The sequence below is a fragment of the Herpailurus yagouaroundi genome, unplaced genomic scaffold (assembly GCF_014898765.1).
Source record: "Herpailurus yagouaroundi ecotype Mexico unplaced genomic scaffold, PumYag 569, whole genome shotgun sequence".
Taxonomy (NCBI): domain Eukaryota; kingdom Metazoa; phylum Chordata; class Mammalia; order Carnivora; family Felidae; genus Herpailurus; species Herpailurus yagouaroundi.
In genome coordinates this window covers 1,362,978-1,389,040 of record NW_024412786.1, presented here as the reverse complement: position 1 = coordinate 1,389,040, position 26,063 = coordinate 1,362,978, and the positions used below count along the sequence as shown (strand labels likewise).

The window sequence follows — 26,063 nt, the reverse complement described above, 5'->3', positions numbered from 1 at the left end:
TGGAATCCAAGAATAAAGTCCTTTATTGTCTTTCAAGTTGTGATAGGGCTGGGGACTAGGGCGACTCAGGTGGGACTTCCTGGACCTGGTTGTAGAGGAAAATAGCGCCTTTGGCCGAGGGGCAGAGCTCAGCCCACATTTCGGTCTCCTGCAACCTCCGCACGCTCTGTGGGGAGAAAGTAAGACTCCCTTACGTCCAGCCCTCGGGTCTCTTGCAGGGGCCGTGCCCAGTGTGCCTGAGCCTCAGAACCCTCTGCACTTCACCGTCCCTAGGGAGACACGTTAAGGAGGCTATAGAGGTTCCTGGACCTCTCTTGGGCTGAGGGCATCCCCAGTGAAGTCTTGTGGCCCTGGAGGAAAGCTCTAAGATTTGGCGGCTTCATCTGACCCAGCCCCGGGGAGACAGCCATAGATCACCAGGCCTACACAAGCCCCAACACCAGCAGCTTGTCCAAGCAAGATACATCTTGCTTCTTCACACCTGTGTTTCCACAAAGATGATTCCTGTAGATTCGTGGGCCTCAGCTCCCCCACTTACGTAGTGCTTCTTCACCTGCTCAGAAGTCAGGCTGCACCTGCACAAGGACATGAGAGGCTTGGGGAGTGCCCAGTCCCTGGCGGGTCCTTGTGGAACCCCAGCTGCCTCAGCCATTCCCCTCAGCCACCCACCTACCCGAGGACCCAGGACCCTGCACCCCAGAGCTCACTCACTGGACGTAGAACTCGGCACTGGCACGGCCGGCACTGGTCTCATTGCGGGCAACGCCCAACAGCCGTGGCTGGCTCAGGGTGTGCAGCGGCACATTCACCTGGGGCAGGCGGTCCACCAGTCAGTGCCCAGTGTCCCCATCCCTGCCCCTCTCAAGGGAGAACGTTACCCTTGTACAGCATTTTACAGCTTGCAGTTCAAGTGCCCAGAATCACAGAATGTCAGAGCCCGGGCATGTTCATGTTACAGATGGGAAAGCAGAACCTGAGCTATTGAACAACCAACGGCTCAAGGTCACCCAAGGCAAGTTCATTGTGACTGGGACTCTCATTTACTCCTCTCATCAACAAAAGGGGTGGTGGGTGGAAATACGCAAGACATTTAGCGTTGTTCTCCTTGTAAAGGGGAAGAGCTTGAGGCACGCAAAAACGAGGGCTAGAATTCCACTCGTGTCTAGCTGCAAAGCCAAGCTCTTTCCTCAATGCCAGATGCCTGCAGACCCTCCCGCCAGCCCACACCTGTGGAATTCTGGTATGTTCTACCCCCTCCCTTCTTGCCCACCTGTCAGGGCCACCCCTTCTCACTCACCTCGTCACAGATCTCCTGGAGAACACTGGAGAAGAGTTCGTGCACCACCAGCTCCCCAGGGAGGTCTTTGTGCAGGGGGCTGTCACCAGGGCACAGGGCCTGGGAGAGGTCAGGCTCAGCCCCTATCTCCATCTCTTCCCAGCCTGCCTCCCCACATATTTGCTGGCCCTGAGGGCCTGGTTAGGCACAGAGTTGAGTCTTGGTGACCCCCCGACCCAGGCCCACCTTTTCCAGATGGAAAACCAGAAATCCAGCTAGGTCCTCTGCCCCCCAGCCCCCACCCCTCCCCATCATTCCCTAGCTTCCCACAGGCCTGGGATAAGGGTCAGTGGGGAGGCTGAGGTGCTGCCCTGAGCAGACTTTCAGAGAAGCACTAGGCCAATCCCCCCTTTAAGGGATGAAGAAAACAAAGCTGAACTGAGTCTTTGTGCCTTTGCACCCAGGCCGGCATCTCACCTGAGGCTCAGGGTGCCCACCAGGCACGTCCACCAGTCCAGGTGCCTCAGCCACCTGCCGAGAGCGACGCAGGAAGACAAGGAAGTTATCTGCAGTGGCCAGTGTGGCGCCAACCCCCAGCGGGTCTGCCAGGTAGGCTTGCTTGTCACCCCAGTCAGTGGCCCCCTGCTGTCGCAGCCAGGCAGCTGAGCTGGCCCAGTTAGTGCCCAGGAAGTCTCGGTAGGAAGTAAGGCCCAGGCGCAGGAGCAGCTGTGGCCCCTGTGAGCCAGTGGGTGCCAGGATGGCTGAGTGCAGGCGGAACTTGGGGGCGTCAAAGAGCCAGGGCTGAGCCTGCAGCCGGCTCTCCCAGATGGCAGCGATGGCCTTGTCCCCTCCTGGTAGTGGGCGACGGTCATAGTCTGGGCTCAGCTCAGCCTGCACCTGCTCCTCCGGCAGCCCACCTGGGGGGCACTGCAGCAGCAGGGACACTTCAGGGTCCATAGTCTGGACGGGGCAGCTCTGGGGGGAGGACACAGCCGGGCTTGTCACCCTGAGAGCCCCACAGCGACCCTTGGCCCCGGCAGCTGGCCCCCTCTGCCACAGACGTCCCGAGGTGTACCCCCAGCCCTTCTGTACCCCCTTGACCACTCCCTGGGCAGTAAAGTGTCTTATCCTAAGAGCCCGGAGGTCCCTGCAGCCAGACATCCCTGGGACTCACGCGCATCACAACCACCCCGCGGTCCTGGGTCCAGCCACCCCTTTATGCCCATTTCTCCCAAACCCAGGATCCTGCCTTCAACCTCTGATGCGCCAGGACCCCCTCCGGGGTCCGGAAGCTCAAACGTCCAGCCGGCACTCACCGGCCGACGCGGCCCGCAGGCTCCTCCCCTTCGCCTGAAGCGGAAGTGCCCGCCCCCTTCTTCCTCGGCTTCTCATTGGCCGCTCCCTGGCCCGGGGCCCTCGGGGTCGGCAGCTCGGCCACCACCGGAGTTGGTGAGCCTGCTAGTCTCTGTCTTCCTCCTCCCAGCTCTGTCTGGGCCAGCTCAGAAGCTTCCGCCCCGTTAGCCTGAACGCCCGGCCCCCTCCTCAGGCCCGCTTTGCGGGGCAGACCCGCGAGCCTGGAGCGCGGCGGCTCCTTTTCGCCCGGGATCCGTGGCGGACATAGTGTGACCTTGGGCAAATGTTGCTTGCCGGGCCTCAGTTTCCCTATTTGCAGGAGGGAGTTGGGGGTGGGAAGTGAATTTAATGAGCTGAATGCCCCTGTCCCAGCTCTCACATCCTGAGGCTTTGTGACTTGCTGGGCAGGGTGGGGACATGAAAGGGTCCTTAACAGTCCCCACATTATCACTGTACCCAGCAGGTCTTAGCCATGAACTCCCCTGGAGGAAGGAGGCAGGAAGCTGCAGGACCCAGGGGTAGAAGGGCTCACAGACCCCGGGAACAGGTGCGCCCCCTCCACCCTCACCACCCCACCCCACCCCCTTTCTTGGTGGGAGGGTAAAGGAGGAGGACTCAGCCCTGGCTCCCTGGAATATGCTGGGGGGATGGGAGTGGGCGCTGATGGGTCATACTCTTCCCAGAGAGCACAGGGATTCCTCTCCCTCTGGTCTCCCTCTGCAGTGGGTCACTCAGACTTCAGGGTGGGCAGCAGGGCAGGAGCACTACAGGGACCAGGGGCCACCTCTGGGCTCTTACAGGACCGAGATGTGCAACTGTCCAAGGCTTTGTCCTACGCTCTGCGTCACGGGGCCCTGAAGCTGGGGCTTCCCATGAGGGCTGGTAAGTGAGAGTCTTAAAAGACTGGGGTGAGGAGTGGTTGGAGGGAGGGAGCAGTATGAGCCTATCTGTGGCTGTCCTACCCCATGGCCCTATGGGGACGGTACAGAGGGCACATCCTCTCCATTTTCAGGGAACCCCGAGGCCCAGAGCCCACTATCATGTCTGGAGCAAACTGGGAGAGGACCCTCTGTCCAGGCCATGCCTGGTGATACCTGTGGTGCAGTGGCCCAGTAAACACTTACCCCAGGAGTGGGCACTGGGGGGTATTGAAGTAACTGGTGTTTACTGAGTACCCACTCTGGGAAGGGTACTATGCTAAAAAGGGTCATTTTATCTTTGTGACCCTCCATGAGGCAGATCCCATTCCCATGTAAGTGGAGGAAACTGAGGCCCAGAAAGGGCCGCCCATTCGCCTGAAGCGGAAGCGCCCGCCCCCTTCTTTCTCGGCTTCTCATTGGCCGCTCCCTGTGCCCAGGGCCCTCAGGGTCGGCTGCTCGGCCACCACTGGAGTTGGTGAGCCTGCTAGTCTGTCTTCCTCTTCCCAGCTCTGTCTTGGCCTGCTCAGAAGCTTCCGCCCCGTTAGCCTGAACGCCCGGCCCCCTCCTCAGGCCCGCTTTGCGGGGCAGACCCGCGAGCCTGGAGCGCGGCGGCTCCTTTTCCCCCGGGGAGCCGTGGCGGACACAGTGTGACCTTGGGCAAATCTTGCTTCTCGGGCCTCAGTTTCCCTATCTGCGCCAGAAGGTCACACAGATGAGCCCCTGTGACTCTCCCCCCCCCCCCCCCCCCCCAGCCAGGCCCAGGCTCTGTTCTGGTTGCCTGGAGTTCCCCCTCTTAACTTTGACCCAGGCCTGAGCACCCTGCCTGTCTGCAGATGGCTTCGTGCCCCTGGATGCCCTCCTCCAGCTGCCCCAGTTCTGCGGCTTCTCAGCTGAGGATGTTCGGCGCGTGGTGGACACCAACCAGAAACAGCGGTTCGCCCTGCAGCCAGGGGACCCCAGCACTGGCCCTCTCATCCGGGCCAATCAGGGTCACTCCCTGCAGGTGGGGGCTTAAGGGGACACGTGGGAGAGCCAGGTGGGACCCCTGCCTGTGAGGGGGGTCTCACTGCTGTCTGTTCCCCCACTCGTCCCAGGTACCTGAGTTGGAGCTGATGCCCCTGGAGACCCCCCAGGCCCTGCCCCTGACGCTTGTCCATGGCACATTCTGGCGACACTGGCCTTCCATCCTGCTCAAGGGCCTGTCCTGCCGGGGAAGGACCCATATCCACCTGGCCCCAGGACTGCCTGGGGACCCCGGTGTCATCAGTGGTCAGTGCCCCTCCCCAGCTACTCCCACCCACTTTCTCCTACCAGGTCCCTCTCCCAAGGATCAAGCTACCTCCAGGCATAGCTCCTCTTGTCCGAGGCCACTATATACTCTGCGTGGTGCAGTAACCCCTTCCCCGCACCGAGCCCGGGACCTCCCACTGAGCCTGCCCAAGTTTGGAGACTGCCACCCCGAGCGCCCGAGGTCCCAGCTCCAATTGTCTCCACAGGCATTCGGCCAAATTGCGAAGTGGCCGTGTTCATCGATGGGCCCCTGGCCCTGGCAGGTGAGTCTTGACACAGCAGGGACTGCCCTAGGGCTTCAGAGAAGGCATGAGTCACATCTCCGGCCTTGTCTGCAGACGGGGTCCCCTTCTTCCGCTCTGCCAACGGAGTGATCCTGACTCCGGGAAACGCCGATGGCTTCCTGCTTCCCAAGTACTTCAAGGAGGCCCTGCAGCTACGCCCTACCCGTGAGAACCACCACCCTACGCCCTCCTGTGCCCTCTGCCCTCTCCCCTTTGCCAGCTCCCAGCCCCAGGCTGACTGAGGTCTCCCTTTCCCTCACCAACCCTTGTCTCTCTCAGGAAAGTCCCTGTCCTTGGCTGGTGATGAAGAGACCGAGTGTCAGAGTGGCCCCAAGCACAGCGCCAGAGGAAAAAGGATCACCCAACAATAAAATATTTATTTAAAAAAAAAAAAAAAAAAAAGGAATGTAGAAAGATGACAAAACAGAAATTCCAGTTGGAAACCATGAATTATCCTGTAGCTACAGCCGGGCTTCTTGATGTGCTCAGGACTACAGCTAGGTCGGGGGTGTTGGTCTCGGCCACTCGGACAAGGAGAGGGTGGGCATCGTACGAGCTCATAGCCCACCCTCTCTAGCCCCCGGGGGATGGCAGAGTCTGGTCCAGTTAGGTCCCCGGTCTACACGAAGCCAGTTGACAGCAGGGGAGTGTGCCCAGCTCAGTGCCTGTCTGGAGAGGGTGTGGGCTTAGGAGTGGCCAGAGCAGGTAGTGAGCAAAGTGGGGACAATAAGACAGGCCTCAGAAGGCCTCGTGGCCTCCTGTGAGCTGCAGGAAGAGGTCCTCGTCCAGTTCTTCCCCGCGGGCCCGCTCCCTTGTCGACAGGAAAATGTAGCCCCCGATGTACTCGTGCACAATGCGGCAGCTGGCAGACACGCAGCTGAAAGCCACGTTGATGTGCTCGTCAAACTCGATGGCGACCTGCAGAGTGAGCGGTCAGAGGGGCTGGTGGGGGTAAGAGAGCAGCCTCTGCCCTGCCCTGGCTGGGTCTGGCCCCACCCCTGGCCGTGCCCTGCTTCCCCCCCCCCCCTCGTCCTCACTCCTGGCCCACCTGCCGGATGTCCCAGTTGACGTTCCACTGGCGCATGTTGCTGAAGCGCCAGGTCTTGACCACGTCGCCCACGGCCAAGTCGATGCGGATCAGTCTGTTGTTGGCGATGCCCAGGATCTCATCCTTCCTGCTGCCCTTGAACCTAGTTCCCCGGGGAGGACAGAGTGTGAGCAAGAGCCCTGCCCTGCACGGGCCCCAGAGCCCCCCCAGATAGCCCGGTGCCGTGCTCCGGAGCACGCTGTGCTCCTGTCATTTAGGTTCTCTGAGCCTCGAGTTCCTCTTCTGGAAGACGAGGGTTAACTGATCTAATCGTTATACTAGCATTCTAGGCAGCATCAGGCAAAGTGTCCAGGCCTTTCGGTAACGACTTTTGTGGGTACCGTCGTCATCTGTTGCCTGGCTGTCTCTGCAGGCCAGGAAAACGGGCAGAGGGCACTCGGTGTCATAGCAGCGGACCGTGGCCTCGAGAGGGACCGGGCTGCGGCAGAGCTGGGACAGGAGCTGGGACTCCTGCCCTCCTGGCCTGGTCTCTTGCTCTGGTGTCTGCTGCGGGGGCGCCGGAGGGCAGGGCACCCAGGGGGCGCCCGCACAGAGCAGGAAGGGAGGCTTCGGGGGTGCCCTCTCCAGGCAGGAGGGGAGGGCAGAGGGAGGCTGGGGCGGGGCCCATACCTGACCACGACATAGGAGATGCCAAAGTCAGGCAGGGACTGCCAGGCCTGGATGAAGCGCAGCTGGGCCTCGGACAGCGAAAGTTGGGCCACGTTCTGGTGGGCTTCCAGGATCCGTGGGGTGAGCTGCGGGACCACATTGGTGAGGGGCGGCCCCGAAGTCCCTGAGACCCCCTGCCTGTCCCCATCAGGGAGACCGGATGCTGAGCCTGGAGCAGGGGCGGGGCCCAGCGTGGGGCCTCCACTGGGCGCCCTCGCACCACTCAGCAGACAGGTGCTGAGCCAGGCCCTGAGGTGGACTCGGGCAGCCGGGCCGTGACCCCTCCCAGGGGGTGGGGACCAGCGTGCTCCGTCTCAAGGACAAGGGTAGGAGAAGGAACGAGTGAGCATGTGGCTTTCTAGAGGAAGGCTCTGTGGAGATCCAGGGGCCAAGGGTGGCCAGGTAAAAGCCGTGGTCGTTCCCCCCACCCACTTCCTTCGGCACCTGCTTGGCCTTGAACTTCCGCTGGAAGCGCGGGGCAACAAGGCCGTAGGGGTTGAGGCCCTCGGCAGAGGCCTCAGGGCCCCGGGGGTGGTTGCCTGAGCCCCCGCCACCCGTCCGCTGCAGGCTGAGGAAGGCCAGGATGGCCTGCACCTCGCTGGCGTAGCTGCTGTCTGCCATGGTGCGACCCTTAGAGGCCAGTCGGCAGCCGGCCATCCAGTGGGCGTACTGCTTCTCCTGGGGTGCGAGGAACGGGGGAGGGTGGTGAGGGGCTCGCCGGGCTCTGGTTCGCCGCCCCCCCCCCCCCGGCCCTGTCCCCAGCCCCACCCCGGCTTCGGCCCGGGGCTGACCCCTGCCAGACCCTCACTTACATCCTGGCACCGCACGTGGATCTCACTCATGCCCTCGGGGGAGGGTACTAGGAGTTTGATGCAGAACTTCTGGCCGGAGACATTGACATCGGGGACTACCTCACAGCCTAGAGGGAGACGAAGGGGTGGGTAGGAGGCTGGGGGCGGGGGGCCCTGCCTGGAGAGGTCCCTGGGAGAATGCCGGCCCAGCACAGTGCCTCAAGACAGAGGGTATCTTCCCTCTACCCCGAGGGGGAAACTGAGGTGGGCCAGGTGGGCCCCCAGCCAGCTCCTGCCTTTGTCCCCGTCCTGGCCCGGCGGCCCTCACTCACCCTTGAGGTTGAGCTGCTGAATGGGGTCCCCCGGGGCCTCCTCCTGGCTCTTGTAGTAGGACAGCGTGGTCTCCTTGAACACCACCCAGTGCTGGCGGTACCCTTTTAGGGTCAGCTTCCGGGGCCTGAGGGTGAGGCAGGTGTGTGACAGGCTGTGTGCTCTGTCTCCATACTGGGCCCCTCCAGTGGCGCTGCCGATCCTGGGCCCGAACTCACCGGAAGATCCGGAGATGGTCCTTGAGCTCTGGGATGGTGGTGAGGTTGTCCTGGGGGGGGAAGAGGAGTCAGAGGAGGGCCAGGTCTCCGCACGCGACCTGACCCCGACGCCAGCCCGACCCGGGCTCCTCCTCACCAGCACGTCTGTGGGCGCCGACCCCTCCAGCTTCACCTCCAGGTTGTTCAGGGCCGCGTCCAGGTCGTCCAGCCCGGGGTCTGCGGCGGCGGCGGGTTCGCCCGCCTCCCCACTCTGGGACAGCTTGTTGATGTGGTACTGGGTGGGGCACATGGCCAGGGAGGGCTGGGTGGGCAGCCCAGGAGCCCACAGGGCCCTAAGCGGGGCGTCCCGAAGACGGAGCCCCACCCCGGAAGACCCTCCCTGCCCTGGGTCTGGCCCGCGCCCCGGACCCCCAGGTCCCCTGGCCCGCCAGGCACCTGCAGGGCTGCAAACACCATCATCTCCTCCTCGGTGCAGTCGGTCTCCTCCAACAGCAGGTCCCACCGCGCCTGCTCGTACAGCTGGGTCAGCCGCACCGGGTCCGTCTGCGGCAGGGGTCGGGGAGGCTGGGTTGGTCAGGTGCCAAGTGCCCCCGGCACCCTGTGCGCCCGGACCCCTTGAGCCTCAGCCTCCAGCCTTGCCCCCTGCACAGTGCCAAGTTCGTCTAGCGGCCCCGCACGGGCAGCAGACCCCCAACTCCAGCCGTATGGCCTGCCCGGGCAAGTGGCACCGATCTCTCTGTAAAGCTTCCCGGACCAACGTCGACTGCATGTCTGTTGCGTGCCCGTGGGGGCAGAAGGGGGACCGAGTAAACCAATCAATGAATGAATAAGGTGATTCAAGACTTCGATAAAAGCAATCAAGGAAGTAGCTTCCATGGGGCCTTTCACTCATGCCCTTGGACAAGGGCACCACGAGGACGATGGCGATGACAGAGGATGGAACTGGGATGCATGGAGCTCCTTGTGAGGAAGCATTCAGGGGAGTTGTCCTTGAGGAATGTCGGACTGCCCTGTGGCCTGAAGGATGGCCATGGGCCACTGACGGGAAGAGTGATAGGAAGAACCTTCCAGAAAGAAGGAACAGGGACTGCAAAGCTCACGGGTCAGAAGACCAAGCCCACGGTCCCCCTGCAACGCGCCACAACTGACAGCAAAGGCGTAAAAAGGGTCAACCCAAAGGGACGAAGGAAGCGGGAATCCTTGCAGGTGAGGCATGCGGACGACATTTTGGAAGATGGAAAGCAGAAACGTGGACCGGAACTGAGTTACGGGGAGAGAGAGAGAGCCGGGATTGCTTACCCGTCTCCCCTCTCCTCTTCTGCGGTAGAGGCACTAATGAGTTCTGAAAATAGGCAGAAAACAAACAGCAAAAAGAACACAGATCTGGACAGAGGCATCCAGGGCACGTGGCGGCCCCTGACAGGCTCCCCACCGGGATCCTCCGGCCGAGAGGTGAGGGTGGGCTGCCGTGAGGACGGCAGAAGGGGTCTGAAGGGAGCCAGTGCCCCCACTCCCTGCAGCCCAGCGACAGCCAGGCACCTGGCAGAGGAGAGATTTACTCTCTGGCGATGGTGAGCCAGAGACAGTCTAGGCACAGCTGGGCGAGGGACGGCACTGTGCTAGAAACAGATGAAGAAAGTTGACGTTCTGAAAGGTGGGACTCCCCCAAGTCCCACGGTCGCCTAAGACATTGGCAGTGAGCCTTCTGTTCCCAGTCGGGAGATCAGAGGGTTCACTGCTGAGAAACTGACCGGCCAAAGAGAAACCCCTTACAAAAAATGGCATCCTTACCCCAGCGCCCCCAGGAAGCCCCCAGAGTGCCAAGCTCTATTCACCCGCTCAGGGTTTTCAGGGGCTTCCGGGAGCCTTGCCTCTCACCACGAAAAGGCAGGCAGGGATCACCCGCGTGTAAGGGAAGCTGCTGACGTCAACCACAGGGACCAAGATGAACAGCAGAGAAAGAGCTTAGAGGAAATGGAATCAGTAGGGAGCAGAAGAAAACTTCAACCAGTCAAAATCCTTAGAAAGACAAAATGCTGCGCTCCTAAAACAAGAACAGGATGCTGTGTTTAAAAGGAGCATAATTATAAAGGTTTAGTAATTAAGACTGCAACCCAGCTGGAATTGATATTTGTATGTGGATATTTGTTTGTTTGTTTTTAACATGGGTACCCTGGGGCGCCTGGGTGACTCAGTCGGTTAAGCATCTGACTCTTGATTTCAGCTCAGGTCATGATCTAGTGGTCATGAGATAGAGACCTGTGTTGGGCTCAGCATTGGATGTGGAGCCTGCTTGAGATTCTCTTTCTCTCTCTCTCTGCCCCACCCCTGCTCATGCTCACTCCCTCTCTCCCTCTTAAAATAAATAAATAGGGGCGCCTGGGTGGCGCAGTCGGTTAAGCGTCCGACTTCAGCCAGGTCACGATCTTGCGGTCCGTGAGTTCGAGCCCCGCGTCGGGCTCTGGGCTGATGGCTCAGAGCCTGGAGCCTGTTTCCGATTCTGTCTCCCTCTCTCTCTGCCCCTCCCCCGTTCATGCTCTGTCTCTCTCTGTCCCAAAAATAAATAAACGTTGGAAAAAATAAATAAATAAATAAATAAACATTAAAAATACATATATAGGTATCCAATGGACCCAGTATCATTTATTGATTCATTTATCCGTTCCCAGTGACCCTGGGGTCACCTTTGTTCTAAGTCAGGGGAATATAAACGTATGGGTCTCTCTCTGACTCTCTGTGGTTCCATTGGTCAACTTGTCTCTCCAGCTGGACTGCAGATCTAAATACTAAAGTTAAAACAATAAAGCTTTTAGAGAAAAATAGGACTACATCTTTGTAATCTTGGAATTAAAAAAATATATATTCTTTTTTTTTTAATGTTTATTTATTTCTGAGACAGAAAGAGACAGAGCATGAGTAGGGGAGGGGCAGAGAGAGAGATCTCACAAACCGTGAGATCATGACCTGAGCTGAAGTCGGTTGCTCAACCGACTGAGCCACCCAGGCGCCCCCCCCCCCAAAAAAAAGATTTCTTAAACAGGACACAAAAGATATCAATCATAAAAGAAAAAAAATATTTGAAAATAGAAGGCAGATTATATTAAAATTAGGAAGGTCTTTTTATCAAAATAAACCATCAAGAGAATGAAAAGGCAAAGCACAGGGTGGGAAGACACAGTCACAATATACTTATCTGACAAAGTATTACTCATGTACAGAATATATAAAGACCTCCTATAAAGCAATAGGAAAGATAAGCAATTCAACATTAAAAGTTGTCAAAAAAGGGCGCCTGGGTGGCTCAGTCTGTTAAGCATCCGACCTCGGCTCAGGTTATGATCTCACGGTTTGTGAGTTCAAGCCCCACGTCAGGCTCTGTGCTGACAGCTCAGAGCCTGGAGCCTGCTTCGGATTCTGTGTCTCCCTCTCTCTCTGACCCTCCCCCATTCATGCTCTCTCTCTGTCTCAAAAATAAATAAACATAAACAAAAATTTTTCTTAAGTTGTCAAAAAAAAAAAAGAAAAGAAAAGTTGAACAGAAACTTCACAAAAGAGGATATCCAAATGGCTAGTAGCCATATGAAAAAGGGCTCCACCTGATTAGTCATCAGGGAAATGTGAATTAAAGTCACATAGGAAGCACATAGTGGTTGTCTGGGGTTGGGTGTGGGAGGGGCAGTTACTACAAATAGTACTAGAGAAATTTCTGGGGTGATGAAATACCTCCCTCAAAACTTGATTGTGGTGATGGCTGCACAACTGTGTAAATTTGCTAAAGATAATCGAACTGCATGCTTACACTGGGTGATTTTGTTGGCATGTGAGTTACAGCTAAGTAAAGCTGTTAAAAAAACAACAACAAATAAGCAAAAAAACCATACGAGGGACCATTACACACCTACCAGAATGGTAACCACAAAAAAAAGAGAGGAAATACCAAGTGCCAGTAAAGTTGTGGAACAAGGGACATTCTCATGCACCTGCTGAGAAATGTGTGCAGAAATGTGTGCATATGTTCACCGGAAGACATCACAGGAATGTTCATAGCATCCTTATTCATAATCGTCTCAATCTGGAGATTGTGCAATGCCCATCAGCAGTAGAACGGACAGTGAATTGGGGTAAATTGACATAATGGAACGTCGCACACCAATGAGAATAGGCTACAACTATGTGTAACGTACAAGCATGTGAATCATACAAACATAATGCTGAGTGACAACAGCCAGACAACTGCATGATTTCATTGATGTAGATTTCAACACAGTCAAAACCATCTATCGTGTGAGGATTAATCTTAGTGCCGCCCCAACCATGGGAGATACTGCCTGGAAGTGGTAGGAAGGAGGCTTCTGGGGGCTGGTAAAGTCCTGTTGCTTGATGTGTTGGATACATTTGTACATTGCTCTAAAAGCATGTTATACTAAAACAAAAAACAAAAAAACTTTACAAAGGAACACTCAGAAGATAAGAGCTCTTAGAACGTAAAAATGTAGTTGCAGAATTTAAAAATTCAACACATCGTTTGAAAGATAAGTCAAAGCACTGTCCAGAAAGTAAAACAAAAAGACAACAAACTTAGAAATCACAAAGAACAAGGGGGCACCTGACTGGCTCGGTTGGTAGAGTGTGCAACTCTTGATCTCGGGATTGTGAGTTTGAGCCCCACAGTGGGTGTAGAGATTACTTAAAAATAAAAAATCTTAGGGGCACCTGGGTGGCTCGGTCGGTTACGCATTTGACTTTGGCTTGGGTCAGGATCTCACGGTTCGTGGGTTCGAGCCCCGTGTCGGGCTCTGTGCTGACAGCTCAGAGCCTGGAGCCTCCTTCAGATTCTATGACTCTCTCTCTCTCTCTCTCTCTCTCTCTCTCTCTGTCTCTCCCCCGCTCATGCTCTGTCTCTTTCTCTCTCAAAAATAAACATTTAATAAAGAAAGAAAGAAAGAAAGAACCTTAAAAAATGACAAAGACACGATAAATGTCTACATTGTTTTCTTTGAAGAAATCAATCCAGGGGGTCTAATATCGACTGAGTTCCAGCAGAAAGGAACAGAAAACTGGCGGGGAGGAAATGATTGAGATTATTTAGGGTATTTCTCCAGAACTGAAAGACTCAGGTTTCTGACTTGAAAGGGCTCAGCAAGTGTGCAGGTCAGTCAACAAAGACAGATCCTTACTAGGACATAGTATTAAGAGATTTCAAAGCATCATGAGATAAAGAGAAGATCTAAAAGCTTCTGGTACCTCCCCTCCCCGTCCAAGAAAAAATAAAAAGGTCTCCTACGAAAGGACTGAAAATAAAAATGGCACTAGACTCCGCAATAGTAACACCGAGAACCAGAAGGACGAGGGGAAGGTGGCTTCAGATGTGGCAGAAGAATGTTTCCAACCTAGAATTCTACACCTGGCCAAACTATCACGCACGTGAGGGTAGAGTAGTGAACTTTTCAGACATGCAGGATTTCAACGCCTTTATCGGGTTAGGGGAAGCTGCTGAAACATATGTTTCATTCAGAATGATGAGTGAGGGGCGCCTGGGTGGCTCCGTCGGTTAAGCATCCGACCTCAGCTCAGGTCAAGATCTCGTGGTTCGTGAGTTCGAGCCCCACGTCGGGCTCTGTGCTGACAGTTCAGAGCCTGGAGCCTGCTTTGGATTCTGTGTCTCTGTGTCTGTCTCTGTCTCTCTCAAAAATAAATAAAACATTAAAAAAAAAAATGAAGGAACGAGTCAACAGAGGAACACAGAAGATTCAGGAAGCAAGAAGTCCAGTAGAGGAATTCCCAGGAAATAGACAAGGGCAGTCCAAGGACAGTAGCTGTGCAGGGATCCCACTCTACGGTTCCAAGAGAACAATGACGCTGACTGATTACCTAACGTGATCCACCCCAAAGGAGAAGCCACAGCCACGTAGAGAATATCCAGAGAGCCATGTGGGGAGGGGGTCTCTCTTCTAACTGTGCACAATTAATAGAAAAATAAGAAAATAAAATATAACAATTGTGCACTATAAGAAAATGTTGTTTTTAAACTTTTCTTTTAAAAACAAACGAGAACAGGGGCGCCTGGCTGGCTCATTGGCAAAGCATATGACTCTTGATCTCGGGGTTGTGAGTTCAAGCCCCACGAGGCATGTGGAGATTACTTACAAACGCAATCTCGAAAAAAATAAAAACAAAGAGAACAACAAAGACCCGTCGCTGGATTTTAGATACTGGACAAGAGACCACACAGAACAGTGGTCCCGACGGAAGGGAAACAAACACAGTGAATCCTAAGATTGCCCCCAGCTTGCTTACTGCCCAGAGAGAGCCCAGCCTATCTCCCGAGCTAAAGAAATAGAGTTGAGCATTTGGTGAGCCACAGCAGCTAGATTTCACAGGACAGAGGACTGGAGAGGAGAGAGCTGCCCAGAGAGAAAGCTCCAGAGATCAGCAGAGGGCTTCTCCTGAGTCTTTAGCTAAGCACTGATCGACGTATGTGTGGAAGGAAATTACCCAAAGCTGATGGGAAAAGAAACATTTGAAAGGAGCCAGGTGGAACATTTGCCAGCAGTAACCTACGGGGGGAAATAGTTCACGCTCCCCAAAAGCCAGATTAGAGAAACCTCATGATGCATGGCACATTGGGAAGAGTTCTCAGAAGGCAATTGTCTCAGTAATGGGGTAAATTAGCCCTAGATGAGCGGCTGCTTTTGTCCTGTCTAATTAATATTCAAAGCAAGCCTTGGAAGGATTAAACTATCTCCAAGTAGTTTAACTTCATCCCTAAACAAAGTTTAAAAATAGTTAAAGGGGGCACCTGGGTGGCGCAGTCGGTTAAGCGTCCGACTTCAGCCAGGTCACGATCTTGCGGTCCGTGAGTTCGAGCCCCACATCGGGCTCTGTGCTGACGGCTCGGAGCCTGGAGCCTGCTTCAGATTCTGTGTCTCCCTCTCTCTCTGCCCCTCCCCCGTTCGTGCTCTGTCTCTCTCTGTCCCAAAAATAAAATAAACGTTGAAAAAAAAATTTAAAAAAAATAAATAAAAATAGTAAAAGGACTACAAAAAAAAAAAAAATCTAGCACCCAAGAACATAAAAAGATTGCATTGTCTGGCATCAAATAAAAAATGACCAGGCAGGGCGCCTGGGTGGCTCTGTCGGTTAAGCAGCCGACTTCGGCTCAGGTCACGATCTTGTGGTTTGTGACTTCAAGCCCCGCGTCGGGGCTCTGTGCTGACGGTTCAGAGCCTGGAGCCTGCTAAGGATTCTGGGTCTCTCTCTCTCTCTCTCTGCCCCTCCTCTCCTCACACTCTCTCTCTTTCTCTCTCTCTCTCCAAAATAAATAAACATTAAAAAAAAAAAAAATGACCAGGGATGAAAACAAGCAGAAAAATACAACTCATAATGAGGAGTCCATAGAAACAGATCCAGAAATGAGACAGATGATAGAACGAGTAGGTACAATCAGGAAAAGTTATTATAAATATATCACGTGTGTTGAAGGAGGTAGAGAGAAACAGGAGCATGTTAAGGAGAGACTATTAAAAAGGTCACAATTAAACTTCTAGGCATGAAATCCACAGCAGATTAGATGTGGCAGAAGAAAAGATTAGTAAACTTGAAGATATAGCAAGAGGGTGCTTGAGTGTCTCAGTTGGTTAAGTGGCCAACTCTTGATTTCTGCTCAGGTCATGATCTCACAGTTCATGAGTTCAAGCCCCACATCGGGATCTGCTCTGATAGAGTGGAGTCTGCTTGGGATTTTCCCTTTCCCTCTCTCTCTGCCTCTCTCTCTCTCTAACTAAATAAATAAACATTAAAAAAAAAAAAAAAGAGCAAGAGACCTACACAAAATGCAGCACAGAAAAGTAAGACTGGGGGGGGGCGGGGTGCCTGGGTGGCTCAGTCCCATAAGCGTCCGACTTCGGCTCAGGTCACGATCTCATGATTCGTGAGTTCAAGCTCCACATTGGGCTCTGTGCTGACAGCTCGGAGCCTGGAGCCTGCTTCAGATTCTGTGTCTCCCTCTCTCTCTGCCCCTCCCCTGCTTGTGCTCTGTCTCTCTCTCTCTCTCTCTCTCTGTCTCTCTCTCAAAAATAAAGAAACATTAAAAATTTTTTTTTAAATAAGACTTGAAGAGACATCTAAAAAAACCGAACAGGGCATCAGTGGGCTGTGGGACAATCCTAAGTAGTCCAATAGTTTATATAATTAGAATCTCATCAAGAGAGGGGGCAGGAAGAAATATCTGCAAAATTTTTCAAATTTGGGGCACCTGGGTGGCTCAGTCGGTTGAGCGTCCAACTTCGGCTGAGGTCATGATCTCGCAGTTTGTGAGTTCAAGCCCCGCGTTGGGCTCTGTGCTGACAGCTTGGAGCCTGGAGCCTGCTTCCGATTCTATGTCTCCCTCTCTCTCTCTGCCCCTCCCCTGCTCATGCTCTGTCTCTCTCTGTCTCTCAAAGATGAATAAATGTTTAAAAAATATATATATATATATAATTTTTCAAATTTGACACAAACTGTCAACTCACAGATACAAGAAGCTCACTGAACCCCACGCATGAGAAACCTGAAGGGAACCAAGGCACATGATAATCACGTTGTTTTAAGGCAGTGATTCAGAAATCATAAAAGTAGTCAGGAGAAAAGACACATTACATACACATGAATAAAGAATGACAGGGGACCCTGCTGGGAGCCACGCAAGCCACAGGACGGTGTGGGGACATTTCTTTAGAGTACCGTTAAGTAACAAAACTGTCAACCAAGGATTTACACCGAGCTCTCACAATCAAAGGCAAAATAACGAGTTATTCAGACATACAAAAGCTGAAAAAGAATCATCACCAGTAGATCAAGCACCACAAGAAATGTTCAAGGAAGTCCTTCGGGCGGACAGAAAATGATACCAGCTGGAAATCTGTATCTATGCACAGGAATAAAGAGACAGGAAACGGTGAATGTGTGGGCAGAAATAAAAGACTGTTATATTTTTAAAAATGTCTTTACAGGACAGTTGGCTGATGGAACTGAATCTTGATTATTCTGATGTCAACATCCTCGTTTTGATACTGTTTGTGGACACTGGGTAAAGGGTACCCAGGTATCTAGGATCTCGGGGATTCTTTTTTGTTTTTTTTTTTTTTAAGATTTTATTTTACTTATTTATGCTCAAAAGTGTATTTATTTTGAGAGAGCCGATATCAAGAGTTGGATGCCCAACCAACTGAGCCACCCAGGCACCCCTAATATTTTATTTTTCAGTAACCTCTACATCCAACGGGGGGGTGCGAACTCACAACCCCGAGATCACGAATCACACGCCCCACCAGCTGAGCCAGGCAGGCGCCCCTCTGTGCATCATTTCTCCCAACCTGCCTGGGGATCTCCAGCTATCACAAAACACCAAGTTTCACAAAAAACGACTGACTGGTTAAAGTAAAAAAATAATAGTGATGGGCACTCAACCGTTCTACTCCTAGATGTACACCCAAGAGAAATGAAAAGACAGGACCGCTCAAAAAAACCTGTATGTGAATATTCACGGAAGCATCATTCATTAATAGCCAACACGTGGGCAGGGGGAAGCGAAACATCTAGTGATTGCTGAATGGATAAATAAAATGTGGCATACCCACGCAACGAAATGCCATTTTGCGGGGCGCCTGGGTGGCTCTGTCGCTTAAGCCTCTGACCTCAGCGCAGGTCATGATCTCACAGCTCGTGAGTCTGAGCCCCGCGTCCGGCTCTGTGCTGACAGCTCGGAGCCTGGAGCCTGCTTCAGATTCTGTGTCTCACCCTCGCTCTCTGCCCCTCCCTGCTCATGTGAGCGCTCTCTCTCTCTCTCTCTCTCTCAAAAATAAACATTACAGTTGTTTTTTTTTTTAAATACCATTTTGCAATAAAAAGGAATAAAACAGCGAAACACGCTAAAACATGAAAACATGATGCCAACGGAAAGAAGCCAGTCACAAAAAGCCACACATTGTGAGATCTTCTTTATATGAAACGTCTGAAAAGGGCAAATCTAGAGACACAGAAGGGAGACTAGGAGTTGCCTGGGGCTTGAGGGTCAGGAATAAACGGGAGGGACTGCTGATGGGCATGATTTTGGAGGAGGTGATGAAAATGTTACAAAATGTGCTGATGGCTGCCCAGCTCTGTGAATGTGCTAGAAACCATTGGGTTATACACTCTGAATGGACCAAGGATACGGTATGTGAATTATTTCTCGATACAGCCGTCATAATGACAGCAACGACAAGAATGGCAATGTCTCGCAGGCTTTGACACAAGCAGAATCCAAGAATGTGATAACGAGAACATAGAGGCTGGGAGGGGACATACAACCATCCTGTTGTCAGGTTCTCGTGCAGAAGTGGTAGAATATTATTGGATAGTAATAGTGTATGTGTACTATAACCCCTAAAGCAACCACTCAAAAAATTTTTGGCAGGGGTGGGACGGCGCCTGCGTGGCTCAGTCAGTTAAGCGTCCGACTCTTGGTTTCGGCTCCGGCCATGATCCCACGGTTTGTGAGTTCGAGCCCAGGGTCAGGCTCCACACTGACAGCATGAAGCCTCCTTGGGATTCTCTCTCTTTCTCTCTCCCTGCCCTTTCCTGCTCACTCTCTATCTGTCTCTCAAAATAAATAGGTAAACTTCAAAAAAAAAAAGTTTTTAAGTATAGCTAAATAAACTAATATAAAGGAGATAAAATGGAATCACGGAAACCGCTCAAGGAAAGGAAGGCAGGAGAAACAGAAGGAAACAACAACAAATCCCCAGGAGAGGGAGGGGCTGAGTGTAGAGGGGAGGAAGGGGGACAGATAGGTGCGGAGGGACAAGATCAGGCAATGGCCTGGGGGCTGGGCAGCGGGGGGGGGGGCAGTAAGCGGCCATAAGAGTGAGTTGACCCCTAAGGTATGCTCATTCTAGGTGCGGTGTGGAGGGTGGGGAGTGCGCCAGCCCACGTGACACAGACGAAAAGCAGGTGGTTTGGGATTTTCATTCAAGGGACTGAAGAACGGGGACACAAGATGGATGAGGTGGGAGGGAGGGAAAGGGAAGGATCCAGAATGGTGTAAGTGCGGCCTTTCGTAACGACTCCATGAAAGGTGGGAGGATGGCTGAGGAGTGAGTTTCTGGGCTTGCTGACCCCCAGAGGCTGCGGGGACAGGAGGAGACCGGGGGAGCCCGGACAGGACATCTGGAGACACCCCCCCCCCCCCAGCCCGCCTCGCCCCAGCTCTCAGTGAGCAGCGGACAAACAGCAGGTGTGCTTCCACTGTGTGGATGAGGACAGAAGACACTAGGACAGATTTGGCTGAGGAGAGAGAGGGAGTCCAGGAGCACCCATAGGAAAGACTTGGAACCAGGAGGCAGGAGTCCGGGGAGCAAGGACACTGAAAACAGCATTTAGAAGTTCTGCAGTAAAGGGCGGGGGGGCAAGAGAAGGGGTCACAGGTAAGGGAGCACGTGTGGGGGCCTGACAGTTTCTGAGAGGGACGCATGGAGCCCGTCGATTGCCGGTGGGGACGGCGGGCAGGGAGGGAGAGACACACACAGCCCCTGCCCGCCAAGCCTCGCCCCTGCCCACCCAAACCTACAGCGTCACCACTGCCAGGAAGCCTTCTCTGAGTACAGGTGCCAGGTATCTGCCACCGGAGCAGGCTGCTGGGGGCACTCGCCGCTGTCTACACTGCTCTGCGGTCATTACCTGCCTGACAGCCCCCTGAGAGACAGGCCTGACATCGGTCCCGGCTCAGCACCTTGCTGGCGGAACTAATAAACAGGAGTGTGGATTGGCAGACGCCCTAGGAGTCTCTCGCGTTCCCCGAGCCCAGACCCCCGACCCTAAATCCCCATGTCTCATCGACCCAGCCCCCCACCCGGACCCAGCGCACCTTGGGATCCAGGTCGAAAAAGCTGTAGTACTTAAAGCGAAGCCAGAGCATGTCCCCCGCCTTGACACCCTGCTGCATGAGGCACCGCGACGAGTCCAGCCACCTGGCCCACAGCACAGGACAGAGGTCAGGGCTGAGACAGGAAAGGTTCCGGGGCATGGTGGGGGCTGGGCAGGGGGCTTGGGGGCAAGCACGCATATAAGAAAGGCCCGGAGACAGGAGGTATGGATTTGGGGTAAGGATACAGGGGAGGGCATGGACCTGGAGGTGGGAGCTTGGACACAAGGGGACATGGCTCCGGGGCGCAGACCCGGCCAGCCGTGCACCTGCTGTGGAGCTGGGTCTTGTCCAACAGGGAGCTGGGCCGAGGCAGGCGCTGCAGCACGAGGGGGTCCGGCGGTGGCTGTGGCCGGCTCAGCATGTGATAGCAGGCCTCGGTCTGCGCACTGTCTGAGAAGTGGGCTGGCATCCCCCGGAACAACGCAGGTGCCACGCCTGGAGGGCAGGTCGGGGTCAAACAGGCCTCAGGGGCCCCGGCGCCGGTGCCCAGCCCCCGGCCTGCCCGGCCTGTCTGTGCTCACCCCCAGCCAGGACGACCTTGGTCAGGTCATACAACTCCTCTTCCGGCTCCTTCTCCTTCTTCTTCTTCTCCTTCTTCTCAGGAGCCCGGAGCAGAGACAGTTCCTCAGGATGCCGGATACCTGAGGGGAGCTGGGACCTCAGCAGGGGCCCGGGACCTGCCCCGTGACCTCCCGCTCCACTCCTGGGTACTTTGGGGCAGGTCACGGCCCTGCAGGCGGGATAGGGAACAGGACGGTAAGAACAAGGTGACAGTGACTGGGCCTTGTAAAGCAGGCCTTGCAGGGTGGAACCTGGCCCCTCGCAGGACCTTGCAGGGTGGAAGATGGGCCCGGGGGGCGCGGAAGCAGCAGGGGACTCACTGAGGAGGCGGCAGATGGCAGCCACCGCCTGGAAGAGGGGCTGGGAGAAGCTGGCCCGGAGGCGCACGGCGCGGCGATTGGGCAGCCGCAGGATGATGGGCCGGTGCTGGGGTCCGAAGAAGAGGCGGGCATCAGCCAGGATACCGTACTTGTCCAGTGTCCAGTGGGTCTGCAGCAGCCACTGTCTTTTCTGTTCCCACCAAATGGCGTGGTCTGACCAGTCCTGCTTGCGCTCTGGGGGGGCACGGGGCAAGGGGATGTGCATCAGCCGCGGAGGCGGCGCTGGGCGCTGAGCACAAGCGCGGTCCCTCCTGGCCCAAGGCAAGGGCGGGCCAGGCTGGGTTGGCTTGGGGTCTAGGACTGAGGTCACGGCGGAATAGCTCTTTGCTGGCTGACCCTGCTCATTTCTCCGGGCTCAGTCGCGACCTCACTTCCCAGGGGAAGCCCCCCAACCCAGATCCAGGTGCCCCGATCTTAGTGCCTCCAGCCCACTGGGCTCCCCCACCCCCCATTCAGCACCTCGCCGGGCTTCCTGGGAACCCAGGAGGCAGAGGCCCTGTTGGACTGGAGCCTGGGACTGTGCCCGGCACGCGGCAGCGGGCACTCCGGAAACATTTCTTGGTTACGAGCTCTGTGACCTTGGCCGAGGCCTTAACCTCTCTGGGCCGCAGTTTTCTAGCTCGTGAGATGTGGGCAGTCATCACTCCGAGCCCGTGGACACCGAACGACGCCTGCGCGGTGTCTGTGACGTTTGACGCAGACACGTGAATGCCGACGAGGGAGGAGACGGTCAGAAATGTGAAGACTTCTCTCGTGCTGCAGCTGGTGACAGGGGACGCATCTCCCTCCAGGACGGCGAGCTGAGGTGTGGTGAGCACAGGGGATGGGCCCAGCCCTCTAGAACGTGCCCAGTCCTTCCTCGCCAGCGGCGCAGGTCTCCTCTCCACCCGCACTGGCCCCTGCCCTCCCTCCAGTTCCCTCCTTAGTGTCACAGCGCTGCTTAAATGCAAGATATTCTCTGGCTCCACTTGGCCCACCTCTCAAGACGCTTGAGCCTCTGCTCTCGCTCTGTTCTTGGCTTTGTGGCACCCACTCCCCCATCTCCTCTTGCCCTTGGCTCGTGTTTTGTCCTCCTTGGCCCTTTTATCCCGGCCTGCCCCCCGTCCTTCTCTGCTCCAGGTCCCCGTCCTTCCCCAACCACGGCCTCTTCCCGGGGCTCGTCTAGTCCACAGCTTCGTCTTCCTGCTCCGATCCCCAAACTCACGGCACCTCAGGGTCAGGCCCTGCCCCGTGCCCCAGGCCAGAAACCCACACGCCCACCGGCTTTGGCCATTCCAGAAACTAGTTCACCAGGCCTTGCACCTGACTCAGGCGTTCGTGGTGGGTGAAACTCACTCTGCCTGATGCTGGACAGAGGCTCCTCTCCCCGCTTGCTGACTTCTCAGCATGGGTGACAGGACCTCCCTGCCAGGCCTCAGCTCTGTCTCTTTCACTTTTAGCCTCCACATTTAATCGGTGCCAGTCTCACCCTCCTGCCCATGCTCACTACCCACGGTAAGAGGCCTTGTCTCCCTGCCTCCAGCCCACCCCCTACCTGAGGGGCCTGTCCACATGTGAGCCTTAGCCACTGAAAGGCCCTTCGGTGGCCACTTTCCACCTCCGGGGTAGTCCAAACTCCTACCGGCGACCACCCCAGTCTCTTCTGGTCACACTCCGGGCGTCCTCCCTGGCCTGGAGGCCCCAGTTCGGAACACCCCCATGCTCCAACATCACCCCTTGCCCTCCCGGTGATGGGCCCCCTGTCGGGACTCTCCCGGGGAGTCTCCCTGTCCTGGCTCCAGCCCCCGTGCCGTCTGTCTCTCCCCCCGTCCTGGCGGCTGTGGGGTCAGTCTCACCTGCCGGGCCACACTCCAGGTGGCACGGGGTTTGGCTGGACTGAGCCCCAGTAGACATTGATACACTAAGGAATGGGCGGGATTAGGAGGGGTGGGGACAATGTCCCCGTTGCGGGGGACAGGAGCCGAAGGGATTTTCCCCGGTGGGCCCAGCAGTGGGTGGAGGGATCAGGTCTGCCTGTCTGTCTGTCTGTCTCCTCGTTTAGGCCTCTTGCGATGCTCGCGTGCCCCGCCAGGAAGCCGACCAGGTCTTCCCTTGGGGCCCCGTCTCTTCGCCCCCTCTGCCTTGGCTCAGCCCGGGCCCGTCGGCCTCTTGGTCTGACACCCAGTCTCCTGAGGGACCCTCTGTTCCCCACTTCTGCTTTCACAGCCTCCTGGGTGCTGCCTGTTGGAAGCCCCCCCCCCCCCCCCCCCCCGCTACCTCAGCCTTGTGGCCAGGCTGTCCCCGGGGCGGGGGGCCCGTCCGTCCACAAGCCAACTAATCTGCCTCCCAGGCTGCACGTGATGGGGTGGCTGGGTCTGAGGAGGCCTGCACCCCCCCCCCCAACTACCCGCAGGTGGCCCAGGCCCCAGAGGTCTCCTGGCTGAAATGATCATGGGCCTGCCTTCCCGCTCTGCCTTTTGGGGGTGTGCCTGCTGCCCGCCCAGGAAGGGGCAGCCCCTCTCCCCAACAGGGGAAGGGGATGAGAAGCCCCCATGTCACTAGCCCCGCTCCTCTCCACGCCTGCCTGGTACCACAGGCTGCTGTGCTGTAACTTCCTGTGGGGGCAGGGCCTTCCCACCCAGGCCAGGCCTGTCACCAGCCTGCTGAGGGCTTCCGCCCTGCAGAGAGGGTATGGGAGCGGGCCTGGTCTCCCCTCAGACCCTGAATGGCACCTCTGCCTCGGCCCGGGCAAGGCCCCTCTTGCCCCTAGGAGTGGGCGAACGGACTGGGGCCAGGTCTGCTCCCTGGGGACTTAGCAGAACCAGCTAGGGTGGGAGGAAGGGAGGGAGACTGCGGGAGGGAGGGGAAGTTGGGGAAATGTCTTTTTTGGAACCAGATGATTAAGGTGGTGCCTGAGTCACTGCGGCAGGGTTATCGAGAGCTGCACAGTCAGATGGCCCGGAAGTGCCCAGGGACCCAGTTATAGCCGCCCCATGGTGCTGAGGTCAGCAGCGGGGGCAGCGGTTCACTCACTAATCTCCTCCACGATCTTCAGGAGCACCCCGCCGATGTGCGACTCCCCCGTGACCCGGAGGGTGACTGACTCGGCCTCCGGGTCCTCCTCTCCCACAAACACCCGCAGCTCCCAGGACGAGTCGATGTAGTCGCCGGTGGCCGTCTTCATTCCCGCCATGGCTGCGGCGAGTCTACAGAGGGTGGGAAGGAGGCAACGTGGGCAGGGTGCCGGGGCCTGCTAGGCTGCCCGTGTTCAAGTCCAGGGGGCCCCGTGGTGACCTGGACAGGCGGCCAGTATGTCAAGGCAGCATCACGGGTCCAAGACACGGGTGCCAATTTGTTCCAGGCAAGCCTCAGGCCCCCTCGCCATTACCGGTGGTTTAGCTGAATTGGTGTTGTCCGACCCGCTCCCACCTTCCAGATAGGAAGACTGAGTCCGGGTAAAAGTAAGAAGGGGGCTCACCCGAGATCACTCAGCTTGAAGCCAGGGCCCGGCACAACCCCTCTCTGCTTCTCCGACTCCCATTTTGCCCCCAAGCCCACCCTGGAGGGGTGGCAGCTGCCCACCCTGGAGAGAGTTGTGGACCCAGGTCAGGAGATACGTCCAACCCTGGCCCAAAGCTCAGATCCAAACATCCCAAACCAGCCACGGCCTCTTTAGGGTGGTGGAAAGTCCAGAGTGTCCCGTGGAGAGAGGCATGTGGGCAGAGGGGCCATAGGAGGGTGAAGGAAAGGGTCCCTGGGCCTTCAGCCGCCGCCCCACTTACCTTGCCTGTTAGGGTTTGGGGGCTGCAGGTGTGGGGGCTGGAGTACGCCCACTCCCGGCCTCAGTCTAAACACCTACAGATCAGTGAGTGCTCCCTTCCCCCTCTTCTCTGTCTCTGGAGCTTCCTTCAGAGGGCAGCCCCTTGCACCTCCTTATCAGGAGTGGGGCGGGCTCAGCCCCTCCCCAGGGCGGGCTGGCGCTGGGTGCAGGAAGCGAGTTGCCAACATGCATGCGGAGGGTTCCAGTTGGGGCCCCACCTTTGTTCCCAGTGAGCACAGGAAGCAAGGAAGGAATGGGCCCGGGCCCCCCGCCCCCCCCCCCCCCCCCGCCGGCCCTCCACCACCGCGAAGTGTCCCTCATCTGGAGGGAAGCTCGGTTCAAACCAGAAAAGCCACCAACTCCTGTTTCCTGCATGAACCCTGTAGGAAGCCATCTCCCATCTCCAGCCTGTCACAAAGTGGCGGCCTTTGGGCCATGAAACACCATGGGGCTGTCAAGAGAGAGAGTCATGCCATTGAAAGGATCGGATCCGGGTTATTTAGGAACCTGGGAGGTCAAGCAAGTTCAAGCCCTAGAGGTCCCTTATCACCACAGACCCTTGAAGAAGACCCCGAGGGGGAAACAACTTTCTTTTCTGGGCCCCCCGTAAGAGCCTTTTTTTTTTTAATTTTTTTTTTCAACGTTTATTTATTTTTGGGACAGAGAGACAGAGCATGAACGGGGGAGGGGCAGAGAGAGAGGGAGACACAGAATCGGAAACAGGCTCCAGGCTCTGAGCCATCAGCCCAGAGCCCGACGCGGGGCTCGAACTCCCGGACCGCGAGATCGTGACCTGGCTGAAGTCGGACGCTTAACCGACTGCGCCACCCAGGCGCCCCAAGAGCCTGTTTTTAAACATGTAAACCTCAGAGCTGTGCAGGGGAATGGCTGAACAGAAACTGGCCCCTGGTCATTCACCACCTCCCCACCCCACCTCCACTCTGTCCCTCTACATGTGACGCGCTTGATCGGTAACCCCCAAGGGTCCCTCCTGTCAGGCCCCTACTCAGATGTGACCTTGGAGGGTCCCATCATCTGCACTGGGATGTAAGCTTTTTTTTTTTTTTTTTTAATCTTTATTTTTGAGAGACAGAGCGTGAGTAGGGGAGGAAGAGAGAGAGGAGGAGACACAGAATCCGAAGCAGGCTCCAGGCTCTGAGC

The 26,063-nt window shown here is 56.1% G+C and overlaps 3 protein-coding genes across 12 annotated transcripts; 1 reads left to right on the top strand and 2 right to left on the bottom strand.

Moving 5' to 3' along the window:
* On the bottom strand, positions 1-2,660 carry NUDT22 (nudix hydrolase 22). 8 transcript variants are annotated; one of them, XM_040466198.1, is made up of 6 exons: positions 2,593-2,660; positions 1,754-2,251; positions 1,298-1,376; positions 712-809; positions 482-575; positions 1-166 (listed from the first exon to the last, which is right to left on the bottom strand). In XM_040466198.1, exons 2-6 carry the CDS (start codon positions 2,146-2,148, stop codon positions 56-58), a joined length of 777 nt encoding a protein of 258 aa, XP_040322132.1. In that variant the 5' UTR covers positions 2,149-2,251; positions 2,593-2,660; the 3' UTR covers positions 1-55. The 8 variants fall into 8 exon arrangements, with proteins under 8 accessions (XP_040322132.1, XP_040322129.1, XP_040322127.1 ...); XM_040466195.1 differs by having other exon boundaries at positions 1,298-1,396; positions 2,593-2,654; XM_040466193.1 differs by having other exon boundaries at positions 1,298-1,396; positions 2,526-2,620.
* On the top strand, positions 2,646-5,504 carry TRPT1 (tRNA phosphotransferase 1). Of its 3 annotated transcripts, none has more exons than XM_040466210.1 (8): positions 2,646-2,725; positions 3,093-3,176; positions 3,430-3,511; positions 4,383-4,552; positions 4,644-4,818; positions 5,046-5,102; positions 5,178-5,288; positions 5,403-5,504. In XM_040466210.1, the coding sequence occupies exons 2-8, from the start codon at positions 3,102-3,104 to the stop codon at positions 5,492-5,494; spliced, it is 762 nt and encodes a 253-aa protein (XP_040322144.1). In that variant the 5' UTR covers positions 2,646-2,725; positions 3,093-3,101; the 3' UTR covers positions 5,495-5,504. The 3 variants fall into 3 exon arrangements, with proteins under 3 accessions (XP_040322144.1, XP_040322146.1, XP_040322145.1); XM_040466212.1 differs by having other exon boundaries at positions 2,648-2,725; positions 3,090-3,176; XM_040466211.1 differs by lacking the exon at positions 2,646-2,725 and having other exon boundaries at positions 2,778-3,176; positions 3,353-3,511.
* FERMT3 (FERM domain containing kindlin 3) lies at positions 5,483-24,996 on the bottom strand. The gene is made up of 15 exons (XM_040466185.1): positions 24,865-24,996; positions 24,116-24,288; positions 21,044-21,277; positions 20,684-20,803; positions 20,429-20,597; positions 20,103-20,205; positions 8,654-8,761; positions 8,355-8,492; positions 8,219-8,268; positions 8,003-8,127; positions 7,692-7,798; positions 7,324-7,557; positions 6,841-6,965; positions 6,172-6,313; positions 5,483-6,041 (listed from the first exon to the last, which is right to left on the bottom strand). Exons 2-15 carry the CDS (start codon positions 24,273-24,275, stop codon positions 5,862-5,864), a joined length of 1,995 nt encoding a protein of 664 aa, XP_040322119.1. The 5' UTR covers positions 24,276-24,288; positions 24,865-24,996; the 3' UTR covers positions 5,483-5,861.
* Positions 24,997-26,063: the final 1,067 nt, after the last annotated feature.